The 25,262-nt window shown below is 42.7% G+C and overlaps 1 protein-coding gene across 3 annotated transcripts in view; it reads right to left on the reverse strand.

The window, feature by feature from the left end:
* Positions 1-3,687: 3,687 nt before the first annotated feature.
* Positions 3,688-25,262, reverse strand: part of LOC109867672 (harmonin) — a 46,825-nt gene continuing 25,250 nt past the window's right edge. Inside the window, exons 15-21 of one of the 3 annotated variants that reach the window (XR_004204870.1) lie at positions 17,754-17,795; positions 15,897-15,950; positions 15,024-15,123; positions 14,433-14,542; positions 13,946-14,001; positions 5,267-8,297; positions 4,526-5,158 (exon numbers count right to left, since the gene is read on the reverse strand). Coding sequence is in view for 2 of the 3 variants with exons in the window: in XM_031801928.1 (XP_031657788.1) it covers positions 4,418-4,463; positions 13,946-14,001; positions 14,433-14,542; positions 15,024-15,123; positions 15,897-15,950; positions 17,754-17,795 (408 nt within the window). In the remaining variant the exon portion in view is untranslated. Of the gene's footprint in view, positions 4,464-4,525; positions 8,298-13,945; positions 14,002-14,432; positions 14,543-15,023; positions 15,124-15,896; positions 15,951-17,753; positions 17,796-25,262 lie in introns of those variants that run through there. The other 2 variants (XM_031801928.1, XM_031801929.1) reach the window with 2 other exon arrangements.

Consider the following 25,262-nt stretch of genomic DNA (forward strand, 5'->3'; position numbering starts at 1 on the left):
ACTATGGCCTATTTATTGCCTCACCTCCCTTATCTTACCTCATTTGCACATGATGTATATAGACATTTTTCCTACTGTATGTTTGTTTATTCCATGTGTAACACTGTGTTGTTGTATGTGTCGAACTGCTTTGCTTTATCTTGGCCAGATCGTAGTTGTCAATGAGAACTTGTTCTCAACTAGCCTACCTGGTTAAATAAAGGTGAAATAAAAAATAAAAAACAAGACAGGCAGAGATGGAGAAGAACACAGAACAGTTTAATTACTTCTGGTTATGGACACAATAAAGCCAGCAGTAAAGCTTCCACAGCCTGTTCCTCACACAGTGAACATCTGGCAATATCTACATTTTCAACCCCTTGATCAGCTCGCTCTCTGAACGTAAAGAAAACAGCTTATTTTTATTGATATGAAAAACAATAACGGTTATATTACTGTTCAATCTAAAGCAGCAGATGTCATTTTTAGGATACGTAAATACAGCCCAGTGCTGCTTACCTGAGAGGCCATCTTCTTAGGTGTCTGCTTTGACTTCCTTTGTGTTGGAAAAAAGTTGCTTTTCAGAACAATTATTTTTGATTGAAAATAAAAAAAGATCTCCGAGCGAGTGACGTCACCGATTGAAACGCTATTAGCGCGCACCCTGCTAACTAGCTAGCCATTTCACACCGGTTACACCCGACTTGAAAAACATTTGGCAAAATAGACAGACATGCCTATATTTCCCCCATAGGAAACAATGGGAAGACCGCAGAGTTCCAATATTATCTTTGTTGTTTACATTTTAACTATAAAACAATGTGAGCAGGTTTCATTGCCAACAATAGCGAAGCAGGCATTGTGACGTTGAACAATAATCTGGGAATTGAACGTTCGGAAGGCGAGTTGGTGCTCAATAGATCTAATAGGAAGGAGCTGGCAGGGTGAAAAATGCATTAAAACAAGGCCTGTCTTTTTGCGATTACTTCAAAACGACAGTAAGCAGCTGGCAAATATGGTCATATTATGAAACTGGGCTCCAAGGCGGATACAATGAACTAGTTTTTTTATCAGAAAACAACGTTGTTAAAAATGTCATGTGTCCAGCCTACTATCTACACGGATTTCAGAGCACTCTCATCTGAGTGTACCAGAGCGCAGAATAATTACTTTACCAGCGCTCAACACCCATTGAATATGGCCAGTGTCAGTAAACGTCAGAAAAAAAGCATAATTAAATTGTATCCAGCAGCACATTTATAGTCACCAAAGCTCTGATTAACACAAAAACTGCCTTACTAGCTCTGCTAGGGCGAGTAAAATGGTCAGAGTGGTCTCATTTGTGTCTGGAAGTAGCTAGCAAGCTAGCCAACATTAGCTTAGGTGCTTGACTGCCATTGTAAGGCCAGAACTCTGAAATCAACCCTACTCCTTCGGCCCGAACGTCCAGTGTGCGCTCCGAGAGCAAAACGGTCTGAACTTACAAACTGACAATTTTTCTCTGAATGGAAAAAACATAATATTAATCAAATTAATTAAGCCAAATTTCTTCAAATCAATCCGATATACTATGCTATTACATAAAAGGGTTTTACATTTTCTGGTAATGCCAATACGGAATACTATCAAATGCTTCTCAAAGATGCCCTCTGGTGGTCAAACTAGCAATAACTTGCAGTAGTAGAAGAATGAAGTACCACAAAATGACATACCACAGAATGCTACAGCAACACGCAGGCTGTGCCGCAGTATGGGGCAACTTTTAAAGGAGGAACCATTGTAGATACACATTGAGTTCTATCCGTCAAGTCATTTTTACACCAGTTACAAGGAGCCTGGTCTAGGCCAATTGAGGAAAGCCCCTGAATTAGCAGTGAGTGATCAACAGTATCGAAAGCCTTTAACAGGTCAATGAAGAGGGAAGCACAATGTTGCCTTTTATACATACAGTTAACCACATAATTTGGAACTAAGGATGCCACAGCGATAGTGCTATGACCTCGTACCTCTATTACATACCATGGGACAATGATCACTGAGATCACATGAAAGTAATCCACTAGACAAATATTTATGGGGGTTATAAGTAAGAATTATATCAATCAATGAGGAGTTAACCAGGTTGTTCACATTTAGCCGTATCCATTTTAAGACCAATTGAGTCAGATTAAAATCAATGCATATGCTCTTAAATTGATCTGAGGCCGGGGATAGACAATCCAGATTCAAATCCCCTAAAATGACCAACTCCGAGAAAATAAAAAAGGTTAAACACTCAGATATAGCAACCGCCATAGCAGCTGTAAATCCCAGCAACAAATACGTGTGTATTCTGGTTTATGGACACATCTACAACTAGGAGCTCAAACGTCTTGGGAACAAAACATTTTTATTATTGGGACTAATGAGATTGAACATATATCGCCAATTCTTCCCCCTTCTGTAATTGGTCACATCTAAATACATTATAATCATTTACTTCAGTGTTTTTATCAGAGATAGAACCATTTAACCATGTTTCCGAGAGAACCAGAATGTCGGGACATGAGTCCTGTACCCAAATGTCAGTTGTGTCCGTTTTCTAAATCCTACTTCGCACATTAAGGTGCATTAGCCCAAGCCCCCTATGAGATTTCAAGTCGGAGGGGGGGATTCAGCTCACTCCTATAAAAGCTAACAGGCATAAGGTCATCTGCAGCTATTTGTTGAGTGAGCTGAGACTTTCCAAAGATCCCTGGCCAACCACGTGAGAGCATTTGGCAGACCTCCCTCAAGTTGCTGGATGCAGGGGCTCGGGCGTGAACTGGAAGAGCAGTGTTGGCAGAGCTCAATCCACCCGGACGAAGCTACCGCCAAAGGAGTGGAGCTGCTGCAGGGGACTATAGTGGCTGCCAATGCTCCATTCTGGGTGTGGCTCCTGTTGCATGGTTGGGACTGCCATGGGGGGTAGGAGTAGGGAGGTTAACCAAAACTAGCCTGGGAGGGAGGTTGTGGGGGAAATTGAGGAAGCTGGCAAAGCTCCAAACTCTCAGCATATGAGGGCTGATGATGTGAATGATACATGGTGTGGACTGCATCCTGTGGTGCAATACCCTGAAGAGGGTTTTGGCCTAGGGAAGTGGTCGGTGCTGTGTAGAGCTGGGCTGAGTTGATGTGGGCCTGGTCTTGTACAGCTGTGTTGGGCCCGTCTGGTAGATCTATGCTGTGATGGGCCTGGTCTTGTACAGCTGTGTTGGGCCCGTCTGGTAGATCTATGCTGTGATGGGCCTGGTCTTGTACAGCTGTGTTGGGCCCGTCTGGTAGATCTATGCTGTGATGGGCCTGGTATTGTACAGCTGTGTTGGGCCCGTCTGGTAGATCTATGCTGTGATGGGCCGGGTCTGGTAGAGCTGTGCTGATGCGGGCCGGTTCTAGTAGAGCTGTGCTATGATGGGCCAGGTCTTGTTGAGCTATGCTGTGATGGGCCAGGTCTGGTTGAGTTGTGCTGTGATGGGCCGGTTCTGGTAGAGCTGTGTTGATGCGGGCCGGGTCTAGTAGAGCTGTGCTGTGATGGGCCGGCCCTGGTCTGGCAGCATGGGAGGGAGGTTGTAGGGGGAATTGAAGAGGCTGGCGATGCTCCAAACTCTGCGCTGGGCCTCTGTGACTGCGTATGGCATTGCTCAGTGTATCTGCATGCAGTTCCTGGGAGAGAAGTGGTGAAGGGTGGTATGAGGGGTAGCGTTTCTACTTGTTCTCCAGTCTCTTTGAGGCACCACTGGATGCAAGTCTATAGGAGCATCTGATTTGTCTCACAGAGTTGGTGGCTGGTCTGCTGCTCCTGTGGGGTGAGGTGGACTGGCCAACATTCTTTAACGTCCTGGCGAAGGTGGGGACTGTATCTTTGTACAGGTGTACATTGTCGTACAGACTGTCCAGGCTGAGGGTGGGATGGCAGGCCAGGTGTACGTTGAGCCATAACACACAGTCCTGAGAAGCTGGCATTTACCCGATGGATGGTGGCAGGGTGAACATCTCTCCTCTGGAGCAGGGTATACATTACAATCTTTGCAAGGGGGAAGATGGTGGAGGCCCTCTCCATCACTCCCCTTAGTGACGTGGTCACTCTCTCCTGTTGGGCACGCAGGTCATTGGTCCCTGTGTGAATGAGGATATGGCTGGGGGAGCCAAGCTGGGCCACAGTCAAGAGCTCCATACCTCACTCTGTTGTGGGGCACCATTACTTTGCCACCACTTTAAGTAGGAAAAGTTTATTGTATAATACGGTGTCTCTCACTGCTCTAATATAAACTTTCCATTGGAGTCAATCATTAATATAGTGTTTGGTTTCTCATCAGGTTTGTGGAGGATGGCAGGAGTGATGGGAGCAATTACAGGCAGTGAGATCGGGATGGAGGGGTTCAGCTGTGTTGGTGCATTGGTTGGTTGAGTTGGTGCTGATTCAGCTGTTGGCTTGGTCCTGGGTTTTTGTGGGACTCTTTGTAGAGCTAACACACCATAAACATGCATAAAAAGTATTTACAGTCAACAGAAATGATTAACACACAAATAGACTAGATAATAATTATCTTTATAGTTAGACATGACTGTAAACATACGATGGTAGCCAGCTAGCTTAGAGTGGCAAGCTAGCCGATCAGTTACATGTAGGTGCATATGTATCACCACGCTCGTGTCGAGCTGATGAACACGACGTTAATCATTTCACATGGCTGAGTAAGACTTTTCATCTTAATATCCACAACAGTAGCTATGTTTCCATCAACTTGTCCAGTGATATATTTGTCGACATTGTGGAAGTTTGCATAGAAAATAGATGTGACAATTGCCTGAAAGTAATCGTCACACCAATTAAAAAAAATATATAAAATAATTACACAACCTACAGTGTCGAATAAAAATGAAGTATTACCATTACCCATTAGGCAAATTGCACATGAATAAATTGGTGACAGCATGTATGCCAATTTGTTTCATGTCTCAGGTAGTCCACGAAAGCCAGCAGGGTTAGAATGCAATAATTGACCAATATTTGCCATATTTGAATAATTCTCATGTGCCGACATATCACCACTGTCCGTGCCATGGTGAAACTTGTTCTCCTGTAGATCTGAAATTATTGGATGGTGAAAAGCAAGGCCAAGCAATTGAGGTATTCTTGAAAGTCAGGACAGTCCTTGCCCTGCAAAGAAAGTTTATTTTTATTTTTTACAGTTAAGCAGTAGACATTTAGAATTAAATGTGGAGTGGAGCTTCATAGTTACGCAATGACATTACGTGCCCCACGTACCTTCGAAATTATTCGGTAATCATCATTTATTGGGAAAACACAGTTTCCATCATAATTTGTTCCAATAAAGAAAGTTAAACAGAAGAAAGTTCCTCCCTTGTCAAAGGGTTACAATTTTCTCGATTTTTAGAAAATGTCTCCTATATCTGTCCTTTCCATTACACGTCGTGAAGGTTTTGTTTGCGACAGTAAGCTAGGTTTGGCGACAGGTTTTCATGCAAATATTCTAAAATCTGCATAAAGAACATATGTTAATTTCCCCACCAAACTTTTTTGCGGTTGAAATCAGTGTGTGATGATTTGGAACGTACAAATGTATTTTTTCTATTAAAGTTTTCATGTACCGAATACAAATATAATGTTCAATGTGTTCCCATCGCATTTTTTCAATTCTACCAATTCTACCGATAGTTTTAAGCACATACCTTTATTGATTCTGAGAGCATTGATTTCAAATAGGGACATTGATTACATCACAGTGTGCCTGCCTGCATGGCTGCTCCTGCTGCTGATTACATACTCTAACTGAATACAGATAAGCTCTAACACCTTTCATTGGAGATTTAGGAGTGTAATTTCACCTATAACGAGGGGGCTTATGGCATACTAGAAGCTCATTAAGATGCACTTAGCATTTAACTAAACTCAAGAGGATCAAAACATGTTGACACCGATGCGCCTCAGCATCAGAGTTCAGTTTTTCACAACTGTGTTCCTATGCTGTAGTGTACTAGAATGAGACGAATGGGGAACATCGCTATGTAATTAGTTGGGACATTGAGATTTCTGCATTAGGATGCATTTACATGACAAATCAAAATGATATGGCAACCATGTTAGCGACCCATTAAAGTAACTGTCCAGTGAACATCTCACTTTTTAAAGTTCATATTCTGTTTGCTCATACCCAAATAATGTTGTTGACTCATCCTGTACTTGTACGTGGCCAAAGCATAAATTGGAGAAAAAACACAAACTTGTATCTCAAACAGACAGTTTCTAAAATGCTTGCTACTTCCTCATAAAGTATGAGGTCATCCTCCTGAGGAGAATGAGCTGGCCAATCAGCCCTCTACTCACGTTAATATTTTTAATGACAGGTTGGGGTACCTGTTGGGGTACGCCCACACTATTCCAACACAGAAAAGCTGTTTTTTAACATTACCACTTTTTGGAAGGAAAACTATTTCACTCATATTGTAAGTAATTCTAGGTCATATTTCATAGAAATCTGGAAACACTGGACCGTTACTTTAACATTACAAGAGGAATGTTTAAATAATGCTATGGAACTGAATGTCTAGAATTAAAACCATATTTGAAATTGCAAAAGTTGTCTCAACTCTCTAAATATATAGTCCGGGTACCAGTCTTTTCAGCTATAGCTAACATTTCACTACAGTACCAGCTGTGCTTGGATACCCATACTAACATACTGTATACTACATACTAAATACGATTCACTACAGTACCAGCTGTGTTTGGATACCCATACTAACATACTGTATACTACATACTATATACGATTCACTACAGTACCAGCTGTGTTTGGATACCCATACTAACATACTGTATACTACATACTATATACGATTCACTACAGTACCAGCTGTGTTTGGATACCCATACTAACATACTGTATACTACATACTATATACGATTCACTACAGTACCAGCTGTGTTTGGATACCCATACTAACATACTGTAATCTACATACTAAATACGATTCACTACAGTACCAGCTGTGTTTGGATACCCATACTAACATACTGTATACTACATACTATATACGATTAGTTCATTTTAGTATACTGTAAACGAACGGTACCCTTTCACTTGAATGTCATTTTGGCATACTAACTATATCCATACTATGAGCAATTGGCATACTATATACTCAATTTACTTCACAAATAGTACGGAGTAGGCTACAAGGAGTGGAACATTGGCTAAAAAGACGGGTACCCAGGCTACAAAATATATGTCTCTGAGGGGGATAGTCCTGGTGGGTATTAGATAGAACGTTGCGGCCCCGCACACCTTGGGGTAAAACAACTTGTGGCCAAGACCAACAACACAAACAAATGGACTATACAGCGACAAGTAGTGGAGTTACAAACGGACGATACTAAACAATGTCTTACCTGTGAGGAAATGTTCTCTACACACATAGCTACGTGTAGCCTACTTGGACACCGGGTCCCTACATTTCCCACTCTCCTACACCGAAATCCAGAGGGCTCTTCTCGCAGGCACTATTTCCTTACGTGGAAGTATTACAAACCATAGGTCTGGATTTTTGACCTGGTACATTGAGCAACACAGCAGCTTTTCGGCATTTTTTTAATGTATGTATAACAACAACAAAAATTGACGATGAAGTTGTCTCTTTTATAATGAGGTTCAATTGGAAAAAATGTTTTGTTTTTGTGTGTGTGGCCCGAGGTGAATTCCTTCTTATGTCGTGAATATCGGCTCAGAGTATTACGTAGTGATGTCATAACCCTCTAGCTTCTTCAGAAAGTTTCTGTACTGGGATCTAAATGGAACTCAACAGAGGATGAATCAGTCTCTTTCACATTCTAGACAGTTCACATGTAGCACATCACGGCGTGGTTCTGGTTCAAACAGACTAGCTGTCAATAGTGATCAGCATTGCATTGCAACATGTGTAACTCTTTGTTGTATGCTCACACTGCTATGCTTTATCTTGGCCAGGTCGCAGTTGCAAATGAGAACTTGTTCTCAACTAGCCTACCTGGTTAAATAAAGGTGTTCTCAACTAGCCTACCTGGTTAAATAAAGGTGTTCTCAACTAGCCTACCTGGTTAAATAAAGGTGTTCTCAACTAGCCTACCTGGTTAAATAAAGGTGAAATAAAAAAAATAAAAATAAAAACAGTTTGATGCAGGGATTTGATTGTGATGATAAAATAGGTCAAATGTCAGAGGAAATGAGAACGATGGTTCCTGGTTGGTGGGTATGGCTTGTTTGGCAGGCAGGTGGTCAGGTGACTCTCAGAAGAACGTCCTACAGAAAGAAAGAAACAGGGCGAATGACCTGGATATCATCAGTTGAGGAGCCTTAGAATGTATCTTAGGTCATAGAGACGCCACTATGGGTTTCTTCACAGTACCTCAACCCTAAACTGATTTAATGTGTCAATCAGTTATGTATCGAGCAATGTCATCATGGAATGCTCTGCCACCAGAGCTTATTCAGGCAATACAATGTTTCACAGCACCTTTCCTCTTTCTAAAGATCTAATTTAACTATACGGTATTTAAGAATATGAATATATGAGTCACCCAGCTAGCACAGTGGATCTGGGCCAATTCTGGCTGAGAGTCGGGGCACTTCGGCAGCATGACTTATGGCTAGGATGCGGGCATTGTGCTCGGGCCGATTCCGGTGTGAGTTATCTGGCCCAAATGTATTACTTGGGGCTCGGGACGATTGGGACTACTCTCTGGCAGATGATTACACAGGCTGCTTTATGTAATTAATATTTCATGATTTATTTTTCCATATTTTCTAATTGTTTCTGTGATCAAAAAATACAATTAACATTTCAATGAAATTCTTTAAGAGTCTTGTGTAGTATTTCTGTATTTTGATACTTTGTGCGAGGTAATTGATAAGCATTAAAAACGTTGTGGATGGAGCCTCCTGAGTGGCGCAGCGGTCTAAGGCACGGCATCAAAGTACAAAACTGCGTTGCTACAGATGCTGGTTCGAGACCCGTGCCAGTCATGACTGGGAGACCCATGAGGCGACGTACAATTGGCCCAGCACAGCCCGGGGAAGGTTGGGACAAGAATGGGACAAGGCTGTCCTTGTCCCATCGCGCTGTAGTGACTCCTGTGCCGGGCCAGGCGCATGCACGCTGACACGGTCACCAGGTGTATATAGGGTTTCCTCCGACACAATTTTTTTTGTGGATGGGTATAATTTGTACGTATAAAATGTATAATAGTAATATTAAACATTTCTAAATCGAGTAATTTTGTATACATTTATTTAAATTGCATCGGGCTGCTTCTGGGGGGATTCTGGTAAGATGCAAAGTCGGCTGAATTCCAGTAGACAGAAACAGCCCGATGTCCTTGGGCCGAATCTGGGCAGTCAGTCATTTTGATTCCGGGCCGAGTCCTCGGGTGTCGATTCAAACAGTTCCGGCCACCCGGAAGAGGGCCGCTCCTGGGCCGATTCCTCATTGCTAGCTCGGTAGTGAGTAAATATACATGTTTTTGTTGCTTGGTGCCTTGACAATATATTACTTTTCATTTTAATATGAACGTAATAATATCTATTGTTGTTCTTGTCTGTAACTGTTCTGTACTCTGTCATGTGTTTTATGTGGATCCCAGGAAGAGTAGCTGCTGCATGTGCACTAGCTAGTGGGGATCCTAATAAACTAAACTAAACAAGCAAGTTAGAAATAACACACATGCAGATGTGTGGAGAGACCCTATGGCTGTGTAACCCCAAATTGACTGATTGAACCCACTGGATGGTCCCATTGGATTCTATACTGAACAACAATATAAACGCAACATGTAAAGTTTTGGTCCCATGTTTCATGAGCTGTATGCACAAAAAACGTATTTCTCTGAGATTTTATGCACAAATTAGTTTAAATTCCTGTTAGTGAGCATTTATCCTTTGCCAAGCTAATCCATCCACAGGACAGGTGTGCTATATCAAGATGGTGATTAAACAGCATGATCATTTCAAAGGTGCACCTTGTGCTGGGGACAATAAAAAGGCCACTCTAAAATGTGCAGTTTTGTCACACAACACAATGCCACAGATGTCTCAAGTTCTAATGGGGCATGCAATTGGCATGCTGACTGCAGGAATGTCCACCAGAGCTGTTGCCAGATAATTCTATGTTAATTTCTCTACCATAAACTGCCTCCAACGTCGTTTCAGAGAATTTGGCAGTATGTCCAACTGGCCTCACAACCACAGACCACGTGTAACCACACCAGCCCAGGACCTCCACGTCAGGCTTCTTCACCTGCGGGATCGTCTGAGACCTGCCACCCGGACTGCTGATGAAACTGTGGGTTTGCACAACCAAATAATTTATGCACAAACTGTCAGAAACCGTCTCAGGGAATTTAATCTGAGTGCTCGTCGTCCTCACCAGGGTCTTGACCTGATTGCAGTTTGGCCTTGTTATCGACTTCAGTGGGCAAATGCTCACCTTCGATGGCCACTGAAACGTTGGAGAAGTGTCCTCTTCACGGATGAATCCCGGTTTCAACTGTATCGGGCAGATGGCAGACATGTGGGCGGGCAGTTTGCTGATGTCAACTTTGTGAACAGAGTGCCCCATGGTGGCGGTTGGGTTATGGTATGGGCAGGTATAAGCTACATACACAATTGCATTATATCGATGACAATTTTAATGCACAGAGATACCGTGACAAGATCCTGAGGCACATTGTCGTGCCATTCACCCACTGCCATCACCTCATATTGTGTCAGCATGATAATGCACGGCCCCCATGTTGCAAGGATCTGTACACATTTCCTGGAAACTAAAAATGTCCCAGCTCTTCAATGGCCTGCAGACCAACCAGACATGTCACCCATTGAGCATGTTTGGGATGCTCTGGGTCAATATGTACGACAGCGTGTTCCAGTTCACGCCAATATCCAGCAACTTCCCACAGCCATTGAATAGGAGTGGGACAACATTCCACAGGCCACAATCAACAGCCTGATCAACTCTATACAAAGGAGATGTGTTGCGCTGCATGAGACAAATGGTGGTCACACCACATACGGACTGTTTTTCTGATCCACACCCCTACCTTTTTTTAAAGCTATCTGTGACCAACAATGCATATCTGTATTCCCAGTCATGTGAAATCCATAGATTAGGGCCTAATATATTTATTTTAGTTGACTTATAGTTGACACATTTCCTTATATGAACTTGAACTCAGTCAAATCTTTGAGATTGTTGAAGGTTGCGTTTATATGCTTGTTCAGTGTATTTGGGCCATGAATTGTGAAACATTTGTTTCAACTAGGTAGGTCATAACGTGGTGGGTACATAGGTAAAATACCAAAGCTTGTGGTGGGCCACAGCACCAAAACAGTTTGGGGACCGCTGCTATAGTAATCTCCCAGTATAGGTCCAAACATGTTACAGTCCCTTTGACTAACATCAATCAGAACAACTGCTGAAGGCTGGCAGAAGGCTATGTCACTACCTCGGTCATGCTGATTATGGATGTGACCTCTTAGGACAGGCCAGAGCCTTAGAAATGCACTGTATGTGCGGTGTGTCTATTGTTCTAGAAGACAGACACTGCCATTCATTGTGACAGCAAGTGTCTAAAATGAGAGGCATAAAACTGTTTTATACTGTTTACTATTGATGGTGGTGTGTCGTCGTTTCTGATTGACAGAGAGACTGTCACATGAATTAGATGCATACTGCACAAGCACACACAGTCCACCTCCCCCTGGGGCCAAACAGTCATGCCAAACATCCCCTCTGGCAGGGGCACAAGGTAGGGGTGCGTGGGGGTAGGGTTTTTACCCACAGGTGGGGGTGTGCAGGGTGAGAGGTTAGGGCTAAAACTGGAGCCGGTAGCCTTGTCTGTACACTGATGCACTGCCTTCAAACACCTTTCTGTTCACAGTAGGACTGACTGATGTTGACTTCGGGCTGAACACACACACCGACAGACACACAGACATGAACATCGACACATAGACAGTCTAACAGGCATACACAACACACACCACTTTGACTACATGAGAGGCCATTTAGCTATAGTCACATCACAGTCAACACATACAGTGGATTCGGACAGTATTCAGACCACCTGTCCTCTTTTCCACATCGTTACGTTACAGCCTCTAAAATGGGATCAAATAAACAACTGTCCTCATCAATCTACACACAAACCCCCATAATAACAAAGCAAAAAACAGGTTTTTAATTTCTTTTTGCAAATTTATGAAGAATACAAAACAGAAATACCTTATTTACATAGTATTCAGACCCTTTGCTATGAGACTCGAAATGGAGCTGAGGTGCATCCTGTTTCAGTTGATCATCCTTGAGATGCTTCTACAACTTGATTGGAGTCCACCTGTGGTAAATTCAATTGATTGGACATGATTTGGAAAGGCACACACCTGTCGCGGCACTGATCTGGTACCAAAACAATTATGCAGTATTGAAGGTCCCCAAGAACACAGTGGCCTCCATCAATCTTAAATGGAATACGTTTGGAACCACCAAGAGTCTTCCTACAGCTGTCCACCAGGCCAAACTGAGAAATCGGGGGAGAAGGGCCTTGGTCAGGGAGGTGACCAAGAACCCGATGGTCACTCTGACAGAGCTCCAGAGTTCCTCTGTGGAGATGGGAGAACCTTCCAGACGGACAACCATCTTTGCAGCACTCCACCAACCAGGCCTTTATGGTAGATTCTCTGGTCTGATGAAACCAAGATTGAACTCTTTGGCCTGGATGCCAAAGCGTCACGTCTGGAGGAAACCTGGCACCATCCCTACGGTGAAGCATGGTGGTGGCAGCATCATGCGGTGTGGATGTTTTTCAGTAGTAAGGACTAGGAGATTAGTCAGGATCGAGGGAAAGATGAACAGAGTAAAGTACAGATAGATCCTTGCTCCAGAGTGCTAAGGACCTCAGACTGGGGCGAAGGTTCACCTTCCAACAGGACAATGACCTTAAGCACACAGCCAATACAACGCAGGAGTGGCTTCGGGACAAGTCTCTGAATGCCCTTGAGTGGCCCAGCCAGAGCCCGGACTTGAACCTGATTGAACATCTCCGGAGAGACGCTCCCCCCTAACCTGACAGAGCTCGAGAGGATCTGCATAGAAGAATGGGAGGAACTCCCCAAATACAGGTGTGCCAAGTTTGTAGCGTCATACCCAAGAAGACTCAAGGCTGTAATCGCTGCCAAAGGTGCTTCAACAAAGTACTGAGTAAAGGGTCTGAATACTTATGCAAATGTGATGTTTCTGTTTTATTTCTTTATATATTTGCTAACATTTCTTAAAAACATTGCTTTGTCATTATGAGGTATTGAGGGTAGATTGATGAGGGAACAAAAACAATGTGATTATTTTAAAAATAAGACTAACATGAAAAAGTCAAGGCGTCTTGAATACTTCCCGAATGCACTGTAAATAACAAGTCAATTGAAACATTACGCCCTGCATCTACCTTCAACTGAATCATTGTGAGCATTTATAAGCTACGCATTGTGTGTATTCACATACTGCAGAGAGGTGTGTATTCACATACTGCAGAGAGGTGTGTATTCACATACTGCAGAGAGGTGTGTATTCACATACTGCAGAGAGGTGTGTATTCACATACTGCAGAGAGGTGTGTATTCACATACTGCAGAGAGGTGTGTATTCACATACTGCAGAGAGGTGTGTATTCACATACTGCAGAGAGGTGTGTATTCACATACTGCAGAGAGGTGTGTATTCACATACTGCAGAGAGGTGTGTATTCACATACTGCAGAGAGGTGTGTATTCACATACTGCAGAGAGGTGTGTATTCACATACTGCAGAGAGGTGTGTATTCACATACTGCAGAGAGGTGTGTATTCACATACTGCAGAGATTGTACCACATGTGGAGTTGATGGAGAGAATGTACTTACACCTCATCTTCATACTCTTTTGGAGGTGACACTGCTATCACCAGGTCAATCCAATCCTAAAGGCACACATTCAGATAAATAAAAATATCAGTGATGCTTGGCTCATATAACGATGAACTGTCCCTCTTCCACATAGGATTTACAGGGTTAAAAAAATATCACAGAGGAACTATTGATCCAAATAAATCTACCTCCCCCTCACTATAAAACCAACTGTCCCGATTGTCGACATTTTGACCGGGGCTGGTCTTATCAATAAGACTCATGTAAGACAAATTACCGTCAGCACAAAACAACCAGGGTAGTATTCCACAATACAGGAGCAAACTGATAGCCTCGGATATGCTCCCTCGCCTGTTTATTGAGAATAGTAAATGAAAGTTAGCTGCCTAACTCGTTGATTTATGCTGTGAGAAATAACCCCCCAGTATTTCTGATCATAGACATTGTTGTTGCTAGAGTGTAAAAGAGACAGTGAAAATCCTACCCCTCCACTGTTCCAGGCACGGGTCAGAGAGTTTTGTCCTTCTGTCAGTGAGGAGTCCGTCAGGATCTTCCCATTCACAGCCATCACCTCATCTCCTGGCACTATCCCACCTGGGGATTCACACACACAAATTACTTTTGTTTTTACATACAGCAACCTCTGGGTGAATAGTGCTGCCTATACCAACTTGCGTTTAGTAAACAGATCCCACTCAATAGCCTGGGATTCATTTCTACTTATATCGCTCCACGGGGACATAAAGGCTGCATGTACACAGGCCACACAATTCGGATTATTTTTCCACTAATTGGTCTTTTGACCAATCAAATCAACTGTTTTGCCCATAATTGGACAAAATAACAGAACTTTGAACTGTGTAAACACAGCCATAGACTAATAAGAGCAGAATCAGACCATTGAATATCATTCTGAGAGATGGAATAAACCTTTTGACATTCTGTTTGTATGTCAAATATGAAACAAAAACATGCCATTCAATTTCTATTGGTGACAACAGATGGTTGAGAGAAGATATTGATGTTTGTAACCTTTAAATTAAATCAATCCAAGTGTTGACACGTATGAACTCACCATGTTTGTCTGCCGAACCTCCATCATAAATGGCAGATACCACTAGCTTTCCCAGAGGGGAGTCTACTCCCCCCTCCACAGCCAGATCAAGTGGTCCAACCTGAGGTAAGAGAGATACATGGAAATACATGTTATCCATTCATTACATATGATTTAAAAATGCACGGTAAAGAAAATCGCATGTGACAAAACAAGCAAGTATAGTGTAGAGAATCATTGTACCATCTAAACTACTGTGAAATATAGTATTTTCAGTTGTTTGAAGCTGGAAATACATGTTATGCATTCATTAAATATGATTTAAAAATGCACGGTAAAGAAATCGCTCCGCCATTTCCTGGTTGCTAAAATTCTAATAGTTCACCTAATTTCAGTTTATGTGACAAAACAAGCAAGTATAGTGTAGAGAATCATTGTACCATCTAAACTACTGTGAAATATAGTATTTTCAGTTGTTTGAAGCTGGTGTACAAAAAAATCTAGTAAAAGATGGAAAACGCAACTTATGAACGAGAAGTATAGAAATAGCACACATAGAACAGATGTACCGCTTCTTAGACTTGCTTTCAATGAGTATGACAGATATATAACTCACATTGCCATGTGAATTTGGTCTGGTCACCAAAAGAGTTACATATTGCAGCTTTAAAGCCTTAGATGTATCATCATCATCATCATCATCATCATCATCCTACTGTATGTCTGTCTGTCTGAGGAAATAGAGATGATTCTGCAGTGCAGGAATTAACTTTTCGTTTGCCAATTAACTTCATTGTCCCCAAAGGTAAGTTTGTTTGGATCTTTCCTTAATAAAAATGTAACATCCTGAAAAGTCAAAACTGGACAGTTCATCCTGATGGTAATTCTGGTTACCTTTTTGATTCTCAGTAGTCTCACGTCTCGCCCAGCTATCTGTTCCGAGGAGAACTGTTAACACAACCAGCAGAGATGGACGGAGTCAAAACAAAACACATAACATTACAACACTGGATCACAGTGAATAGATATGTATGGATCTATACATTATATCTCTATTATATACAGTGCCTTTGGAAAGTATACAGACCCCTTGACTTTCTCCACATTTTGTTACGTTAGAGCCTTATTCTAAAATGGATTAAATAAATATAAATCCTCATCAATCTACACACAATAACACATAATGACAAAGCCAAAAAAAAACAGAAATATAATTTTTTTACTGAATTTTTTTACATAAGTATTCAGACCCTTTGCTATGAGACTTGAAATTGAGCTCAGGTGCATCCTGTTTCCATTGATCATCCTTGAGATGTTTCTACAACTTGGGAGTCCACCTGTGGTAAATTCAATTTATTGGACATGATTTTGAAAGGCACACACCTGTCTATATCAGATCCCACAGTTGACAGTGCATGTCAGAGCAAAAACCAAGCCATGAGGTCAAAGGAATTGTCCGTAGAGCTCCGAGACAGGCTTGTGTCGAGGCACAGATCTGGGGAAGGGTATCCAAACATTTCTGCAGCATTCAAGGTCCCCAAGAACACAGTGGCCTCCATCATTCTTAAATGGAAGAAGTTTGGAACACTCCTCAGTAAAAGGCACATGACAGCCCAATTAGAGTTTGCCGTTCTCTGGTCTGATGAAACCAAAATTGAACTATTTTGCCTGAATGCCAGGCATCACGTCTGGAGGAAACCTGGCACCATCTCTACGGTGAAGCATGATGGTGGCAACATCATGCTGTGGGGAAGTTTTTCAGGGGGAGTGACTGGGAGACTAGTCAGGATCGAGGCAAAAATGAACAGAGCAAAGTATAGAGAGATCCTTGATGAAAACCTGCTCCAGAGCGCTCAGGACCTCAGACTGGGGCGAAGGTTCACCTTCCAACAGGACAACTACCCTAAGCACACAGCAAAGACAACGCAAGAGTGGCCTCAAGACAAGTCTCTGAATGTCCTTTAGTGGCCCAGCCAGAGCCCAGCCAGAGCACGGACTTGAACCCGGTTGAACATCTGATTTGAACATTTGATTTGATTTGATTTGACATCTCTGGAGAGACCTGAAAATAGCTGTGCAGCAATGCTCCCCATCCAACCTGATAGAGCTTGATCTGCAGAGAAGAATGGGAGAAACTCCCCAAATACAGGTGTGCCAAGCTTGTAGCTTCATACCCAAGAAGACTCAATGCTGTAATCGCTGCCAAAGGGGCTTCAACAAAGTACTGAGTAAATGGCCTGAATACTTATGTAAATGTGTTATTTCAGTCCTTTTTGTAAGACATTTGCAAAAATTTCTAACCCTGTTTTTGCTTCATCATTATAGGATATTGTGTGTGGATTGAGGGAGAGAGAAAAATAACTATTTCATCAATTTAAATATGGCTGTAACGTAACAAAATGTAGAAAAAGTCAAGGGGGTCTGAATACTTTCCGAAGGCAATGTATGGCTTTAGGCATAGAAAACCATTTCCCTGAGGCGCATTGACTATTTCCAAGAAAGATGAGAACACTAGAGGTGTCCCACTGAGGTTTCCAGGAAGGCTATAACACAGAATGACTGTTACAGTGACTCAATGGCCACACGGAACCGAGAAGGTCAACTATGGGATGGCTCACAATGGAGATGACATTTACAAACGGCTTAATAGTCACGGTTAACAGATCTTCGTTGGCACATGTCACACGCCTGTACCCATGACATGATCCTGTACGTCTAAAGGTCTTGCAGCTATAGACAGACATACAGTACCATGGAGTGGGGATCAAAGTCTTCCACGTATTTCTGAAAGCCCTGAAAGACAAAACAACATGTTAGACAGTTCAACATGGCAATGCTGCATTGAGGTTCAGCGCCACTAGGAAGCATGGTCGAACAATAGGCCTATAATACAGGCCCTATATCACCCTGGTCTCTTAACTGATTTATTGCTCAGTAATATGACATCTTACACAGTCTGTGGTAGGAGCAGAAATGACTATCCTTTCCTTTGTTAGTCTACAGCACAGTAAAACTTCATAGGTTCAACCCGAACCAGGGCAATGTAGCGTATTACTTTTCTAAATGACGTTGGCATGTAATGATGTAATTAGGTTCTAACAGAGAACGAGTGTGGTGAGTGTACAAGGGCTAGATTTCCTTTGACAACCACTTCTGCCTTTAAATGGTATTTCAAATTGATGAATGTTATAATACAACAAAAACCAAGGCTGTGGACTCATTTTCCATGTCTTTCCAGCTCTGAAAAATAAAGTGATGACAAGGTCTATGCGACTGTAGAGAGAAGGCTAACTATACACTCGGAGTGTACAAAACATTAGGAACACCCCCCCCCCCCCCTTCCCCCAGAACAGCCTCAGTTCATCGTGGCATGGACTCTACAAGGTGTCGAAAGTGTTCCACAGGGATGCTGGCCCATGTTGACTCCGATGCTTTCCACAGTCGTGTCAAGTTGGCTGGATGTCGTTTGGGTGGTGGACCATTCTTGATACACACAGGAAACTGTTGAGCGTGAAAAACCCAGCAGCGTTACAGTTCTTGACACACTCAAGCCTGGTGTGCCTACAGGGTTGGGGAGTAACGTAAAATGGGGTTACCAAAAACGGTAACTGTAATCCGTTAAATTACCAGCAAAAATATTGTAATCAGATTACAGATACTTTTGAAAAATCTTTGACACTCCTCTGTTTTCTCAATGACATTCAAATCAACGTTGAAAAAAGGCGGAAGTTTACATTTGTTCCACCTGAGCGAGTCTGACCACAAGTCAGAGACCACTATGATAATACACCAAATGGGCTGGATGGAATGCTGGAAAAGAGCAGGCCTTCAAACTCAGTGCCTCTTTGCTTGACATCATGGGAAAATCAAAAGAAATCAGCCAAGACCTCAGAAAAAAAATGTAGACCTTGACAAGTCTGGTTCATCCTTGGGAGCAATTTCCAAACGCCTGAAGGTACCACGTTCATCTGTACAAACAATAGTACGCAAATATAAACACCATGGGACCACGCAGACGTCATACCGCTCAGGAAGGAGACGCATTCTGTCTCCTAGAGATGAACGTACTTTAGTGCGAAAAGTGCAAACCAATCCCAGAACAACAGCAAAGGACCTTGTGAAGACGCTGGAGGAAACTAGAGGTCGACTGATTAATCGGAATGGCCGATTAATTGGGGCCGATTTCAAGTTTTCATAACAATTGGAAATCGGTATTTTTGGACATTGACGATTTGGCCAATTTCTTTTTTTTAACACCTTTATTTAATGTGTATTTAACTTCTTATGGCTGGGGGCAGTATTGATTAGCTTGGATGAATAAGTTGCCCAAAGTAAACGGCCTGCTCCTCAGTCTCAGTTGCTAATATATGCATATTATTATTAGTAGTATTGGATATAAAACACTCTAAAGTTTCTAAAACTGTTTGAATGATGTCTGTGAGTATAACAGAACTCATATGGCAAGGAGAAATCCAAACAGGAAGTGAAAAAGTCTCAGCTTTGTATGTATTCACCAGAGTCTCCAATGAAATCCACTTGAGATATTAATGATGTAAGTGTGTGTGTTATCCTGTTATTATTTAGTTAACTTGTAAATAAATTATTCAACCAATTTGTGTAGTACTGAATCATGAGTAAGGCTGGTGTTTTTGTAGATGCATGAGGTTACGACTGTTCATAATGATAAGAGGTAATGATTAATAAGATGACTGTTTATCGATGTAATAGATATATCTTATAGAGTTTAATTCGGGAGATGGTAACGCTTTAAACAACCTCTTCCGTGGTGCCCCAAATTCCTAATGAGTTAGTTGTTACATGATCAATTTAGTTGGGTAACAATTAAACATAATTAGTGGATTAAATAAATAACAGTCATCAGTTTAATGAAAATAAAGTCATGACAGGTTGATTATAAATACTAGATGGTCAACTATCTGGGGGTATTTCAAGATATGCGGGGGCTTAGGAGGACTGTACTGCTGGAGAGGGCAGGTTAAATATACATTTGTAATATGGATATGGAATGTGTATTGTACTGTGAAATGTGGTTGAGAAGTGGTTTGATGCTATGCAATGCAATTTTTAGCTGCCGGGGGACTCACTGTGGTTACTGTGGTGCTTCAATATAGTGAGGATGGCTTATTAAAGAAATACAAAAAGTCTCTCTCCGTTTCTCTCTTTATGAGTTGCTTCCTCTTTCTTTCAGAGTCTCTGTCTAGGCTCCCTCTGTCTGGGCTCCCTCTGTCTGGGCTCCCTCTGTCTAGGCTCCCTCTGTCTGGGCTCCCTCTGTCTGGGCTCCCTCTGTCTGGGCTCCCTCTGTCTGGGCTCCCTCTGTCTAGGCTCCCTCTGTCTGGGCTCCCTCTGTCTGGGCTCCCTCTGTCTGGGCTCCCTCTGTCTGGGCTCCCTCTGTCTGGGCTCCCTCTGTCTAGGCTCCCTCTGTCTGGGCTCCCTCTGTCTGGGCTCCCTCTGTCTGGGCTCCCTCTGTCTGGGCTCCCTCTGTCTGGGCTCCCTCTGTCTGGGCTCCCTCTGTCTAGGCTCCCTCTGTCTGGGCTCCCTCTGTCTGGGCTCCCTCTGTCTGGGCTTCCTCTGTCTAGGCTCCCTCTGTCTAGGCTCCCTCTGTCTGGGCTCCCTCTGTCTGGGCTCCCTCTGTCTGGGCTCCCTCTGTCTGGGCTCCCTCTGTCTGGGCTCCCTCTGTCTGGGCTCCCTCTGTCTGAGCTCCCTCTGTCTGGGCTCCCTCTGTCTGGGCTCCCTCTGTCTGGGCTCCCTCTGTCTGGGCTCCCTCTGTCTGAGCTCCCTCTGTCTAGGCTCCCGAGTGGCGTAGTGGTCTAAGGCACTGTATCTCAGTGCAAGAGGCATCACTATAGTACCTGATTCAAATCCAAGCTGTATCACATCTGGCTGTGATTGGGAGGGTGGCGCACAATCGGCCCAGCATTGTCCGGGTTTGGCTGGAGTAGGCCGTCATTGTAAATAAGAATTTGTTCTTAACTGACTTGCCTAGTTAAAGTTAAAGATTTCAAGTTTTCATAACAATTGGAAATCGGTATATTTGGACAACCGAGTGGGGCTGGCTAATAAGTCCTTAGTGCTCAGGTAAAACAATTTGGCTAATCTATACTTCCATATTTCCAAATCCTATTCTTGAAGATCAAAGGGTATAACATTTATTGGAATGACTGGTTTTTAATGTAAAGATATAATTTAATTGTATTATTATTATATGCAGTAGAAAGCGATGGATAACAAGCGATTGTTAAAACCAACACATTTCAGTGTTTCAGCACATTGGTTGCTACTATAAAATAGATGTTTTTGAAGTAAACTTCCATTGTCCTACCAAGAGTTTCCAAATATCCGTTTTCTGTTTGCTCCACTGTTCAACAACCTTGTCTTGTAAAGCGGGATAGCAACAGCATTTCTTATTTTCACTTCAAAACATTGTAAAAGGAGGTTCATTGATATACACGCACACAAACACCGTCATTTGTGGCCTTCAAAATCTGAGGGCCACAGCTCCTCAATCTCTATTCAGGAGAAAGAGGACTCATGTCTCAACCACTGCAGCAACAGCTCAGTTAACAAGGCAATCACACTGCACTTTCCATTTCAAAAAGCAGACGTCTCCCGTTTGAAACAAATGCCAATTTAATTGTAAAGCGTCCTTCATGACTGAAGATATCAGTCTGAGGGAGCCAGAATGAATGTTAATTAAATCTGGCTGAATGAGAAGCCAATGACATTGATGCTCTCTGCGGTACAAAAGGCTCTCTGCGGTACAAGTTTGTATCTCAAATAGCATCCTATTCCCTATATAGTGCACTACTTTCCACCAGCTATAGTGCAGAATATGTGCAATAGCAGGGTGCCACAGAGATTATTTTAAGGCAAGGAATGTCAACTCGAGGTTTTTAATGACAATGATCTGTAGGGTCGAGTAAAAACATGGAAGCCCTTCTTCCCATTGCACAGGAAGTTGGTTGTGGTCTCAGTTTGTATCGAACACTCATATGCCATTTACAGCGGGACAATGGACTGTCAGTTCAGGGCAACCTGAACACTAAAAAGAAGACGTACAACCACATATCTACACTACTCAGCATCCACACCATCTGCATATCTACCTTGAGACAAAAGAAGGCCCAATGCATGTGCATAATACTTAACTTCCACAGTCAATTTAGTTGAGCTATCGAATGTGTACAAGGGACTACTGCATCCAACAGAAAGGACAGGTTGGGAACCAGGGAAATAAAGGAGGCAGTCACTCCACACGTCACTCTGAGGAAGAAAGGTGGATTGATTTAGATTAGAAAGAACAAGGGAAAACAGCCACTAAACTAGTGAGAACCACTCAGAGCAGAGGAGAACACAGTCAGGGGGTGATGGATTACTTGTCTCTTGTTGTTGGACCTAAACGAGGTGTTATACGTCACCATCCGTTTCAGCATCTCCGGGGGCTGTAACACAGGAACCAGACAGTAGTCATTAGAGATTGACACTACGACACCTCGCTTTCCCTCCCCCCCCAAGCTCCTTCCCTCCCTCTATGCCTTAGGGTGTGTCATGACTGTTCTGTGAGGATCTGAACGGGTCGGATCAGCTTGGCAATGGATGACAATAACAAGGCCCTCTCTCTCCCACGGGGCTCCTGGGGGGTCGACAGTTCACACCCTGTCATAAATTACAGGAGAAGGAGACTTTCTCTCCCACTCCAGTATTTAACCCAAGGAATGTTCTTTGTTTCACAGTTTTCCGGCCGAAACTCTAGCACATCAGAAGTGAATACTGGAACAATAATTATAACATAAGAATATGGGGAATGGTCAGTGGGGAGCTAAAGAAAACTACAGCCTGGTACGGCAACTTCATCACCCTCAACCGCTAGGCTCTCCAGAGGGTGGTGCAGTCTGCACAACGCATCACCGGGGGCAACCTACCTGCCCTCCATGACAACAACAGCACCCGATGTCACAGGAAGGCCAAAAAGATCATCAAGGACATCAACCACCCGAGCCACAGCCTGTTCACACCACTATCATCCAAAAGGCGAGGTCAATACAGATGCATCAAAGCTGGGACTGAGAGACTGAAAAACAGCTTCTATCTCAAGGCCATCAGACTGCTAAAGAGCAATCACTAACTCAGAGAGGCTGCTGCCTACATTGAGACCCAATCACTGGCCACTTTAATAAATTAATCATTAGTCACTTTATACAATTCACTCTAAATAATGCCACTTTAATAATGTTTACATATCTTACATTACTCATATCACATGTATATACTGTATTTTATACCATCTACTGCACCTTGCCTATGCTGCTCAGCAATCGCTCATCCATATACTTACATGTATATATTCTCATTTAGCCCTTTAGATTTGTGTGTATTAGGTAGTTGTTGGGGAAATGTTCGATATTACTGCACTGTCTGTACTAGAAGCACAAGCATTTCACTACACTCACATTATCATCTGCTAACCATGTGACAAATAAAATGTAATTAAAAACTGTACGGACGTAATACTGTAACTTGGAAAGTATATCCCCTTTATCTGTCAAGTTTCCATCCAATACATTGTGCATATAATATGACATATTAAGAAGGTATTGTTGTTAAGATATGAAAGTTATTTTAGGAGGTATAAGAGAATCTATCTCCTATAAACTGTGCATAAGTAAGTATATAAGTAGGTAGCCACGCCCCGATAAGGTCAGAGAGAGTGTCAGACGGACGGAACCGTCCCCTTCGGCCAGAGGACATAAAAGGTTTGCCAACAGAGATTAACATCAGACCAGGAAACGTGAGGCGGTAGCTACATTTATGAAAAGGTTGTAACTTTGAACCTCAACACGAGGTGAAGAAATAAACTCACCTTCCTTTAGACAAGTGAGACGGCGAGCTGCAGCTTATGTCCATCGTGGTCCAAATGCTGAATAATCAACACGAGGTGTAGATGAGAATCTCACCTCCCAGACAATCACTGAGACAGTTGATTAGCTGTCTTGAGTCAAATATCTAGAAAAGCGAATCTAAGTGAGACTATACTACTACGCTCATCACCAATGGGAACAGTCGACACGGCTGGCTAGCTATCTTCCAGAGTGAACATTAGTCGAAGATGGGAAAGTGGAGACGCCTTTCAGACAATCAGAGCCATACAGCTTAACACTGAAAGGCCAACAACCTTCCTAAGGAGGGTTGATTCCGACCGAACAAAGGCACTCACATGTAAATACATTCATGATCTCTTATTCCAAACGGGCAGTGGTTTGTGTGCAAACTATATGATTAATGTGAGAATAGTTCTGAAATGTATCGACGATAAGTGTCTTTTTCTCTTTCTCTCCCTCTCCATGTCGTTGTGTAAAAAGCCACCATATTGTAGAAGTCCGCCAGGGACCTTTGTCTCATGTATTAAGTGTGTGTGTTATCCTGTTATTATTTAGTTAACTTGTAAATAAATTATTCAACCAATTTGTGTAGTACTGACTCATGAGTAAGGCTGGTGTTTTTGTAGATGCATGAGGTTACGACTGTTCATAATGATAAGAGGTAATGATTAATAAGATGACTGTTTATCGATGTAATAGATATATCTTATAGAGTTTAATTCGGGAGATGGTAACTCTTTAAACAACCTCTTCCGTGGTGCCCCAAATTCCTAATGAGTTAGTTGTTACATGATCAATTTAGTTGGGTAAAAATTAAACATAATTAGTGGATTGAATAAATAACAGTCATCAGTTTAATGAAAATAAAGTCACGACAGGTTGATTATAAATACTAGATGGTCAACTATCTGGGGGTATTTCAAGATATGCGGGGGCTTAGGAGGACTGTACTGCTGGAGAGGGCGGGTTAAATATACATTTGTAATATGGATATGGAATGTGTATTGTACTGTGAAATGTGGTTGAGAAGTGGTTTGATGGTATGCAATGCAATTTTTAGCTGCCGGGGGACTCACTGTGGTTACTGTGGTGCTTCAATATAGTGAGGATGGCTTATTAAAGAAATACAAAAAGTCTCTCTCCGTTTCTCTCTTTATGAGTTGCTTCCTCTTTCTTTCAGAGTCTCTTTCTAGGCTTCCTCTGTCTGGGCTCCCTCTGTCTGGGCTCCCTCTGTCTGGGCTCCCTCTGTCTGGGCTCCCTCTGTCTGGGCTCCCTCTGTCTAGGCTCCCTCTGTCTAGTCTCCCTCTGTCTAGGCTCCCTCTGTCTAGGCTCCCTCTGTCTAGGCTCCCTCTGTCTGGGCTCC

Source organism: Oncorhynchus kisutch, linkage group LG22 (genome assembly GCF_002021735.2).
Source record: "Oncorhynchus kisutch isolate 150728-3 linkage group LG22, Okis_V2, whole genome shotgun sequence".
Classification (NCBI taxonomy): Eukaryota; Metazoa; Chordata; class Actinopteri; order Salmoniformes; family Salmonidae; genus Oncorhynchus; species Oncorhynchus kisutch.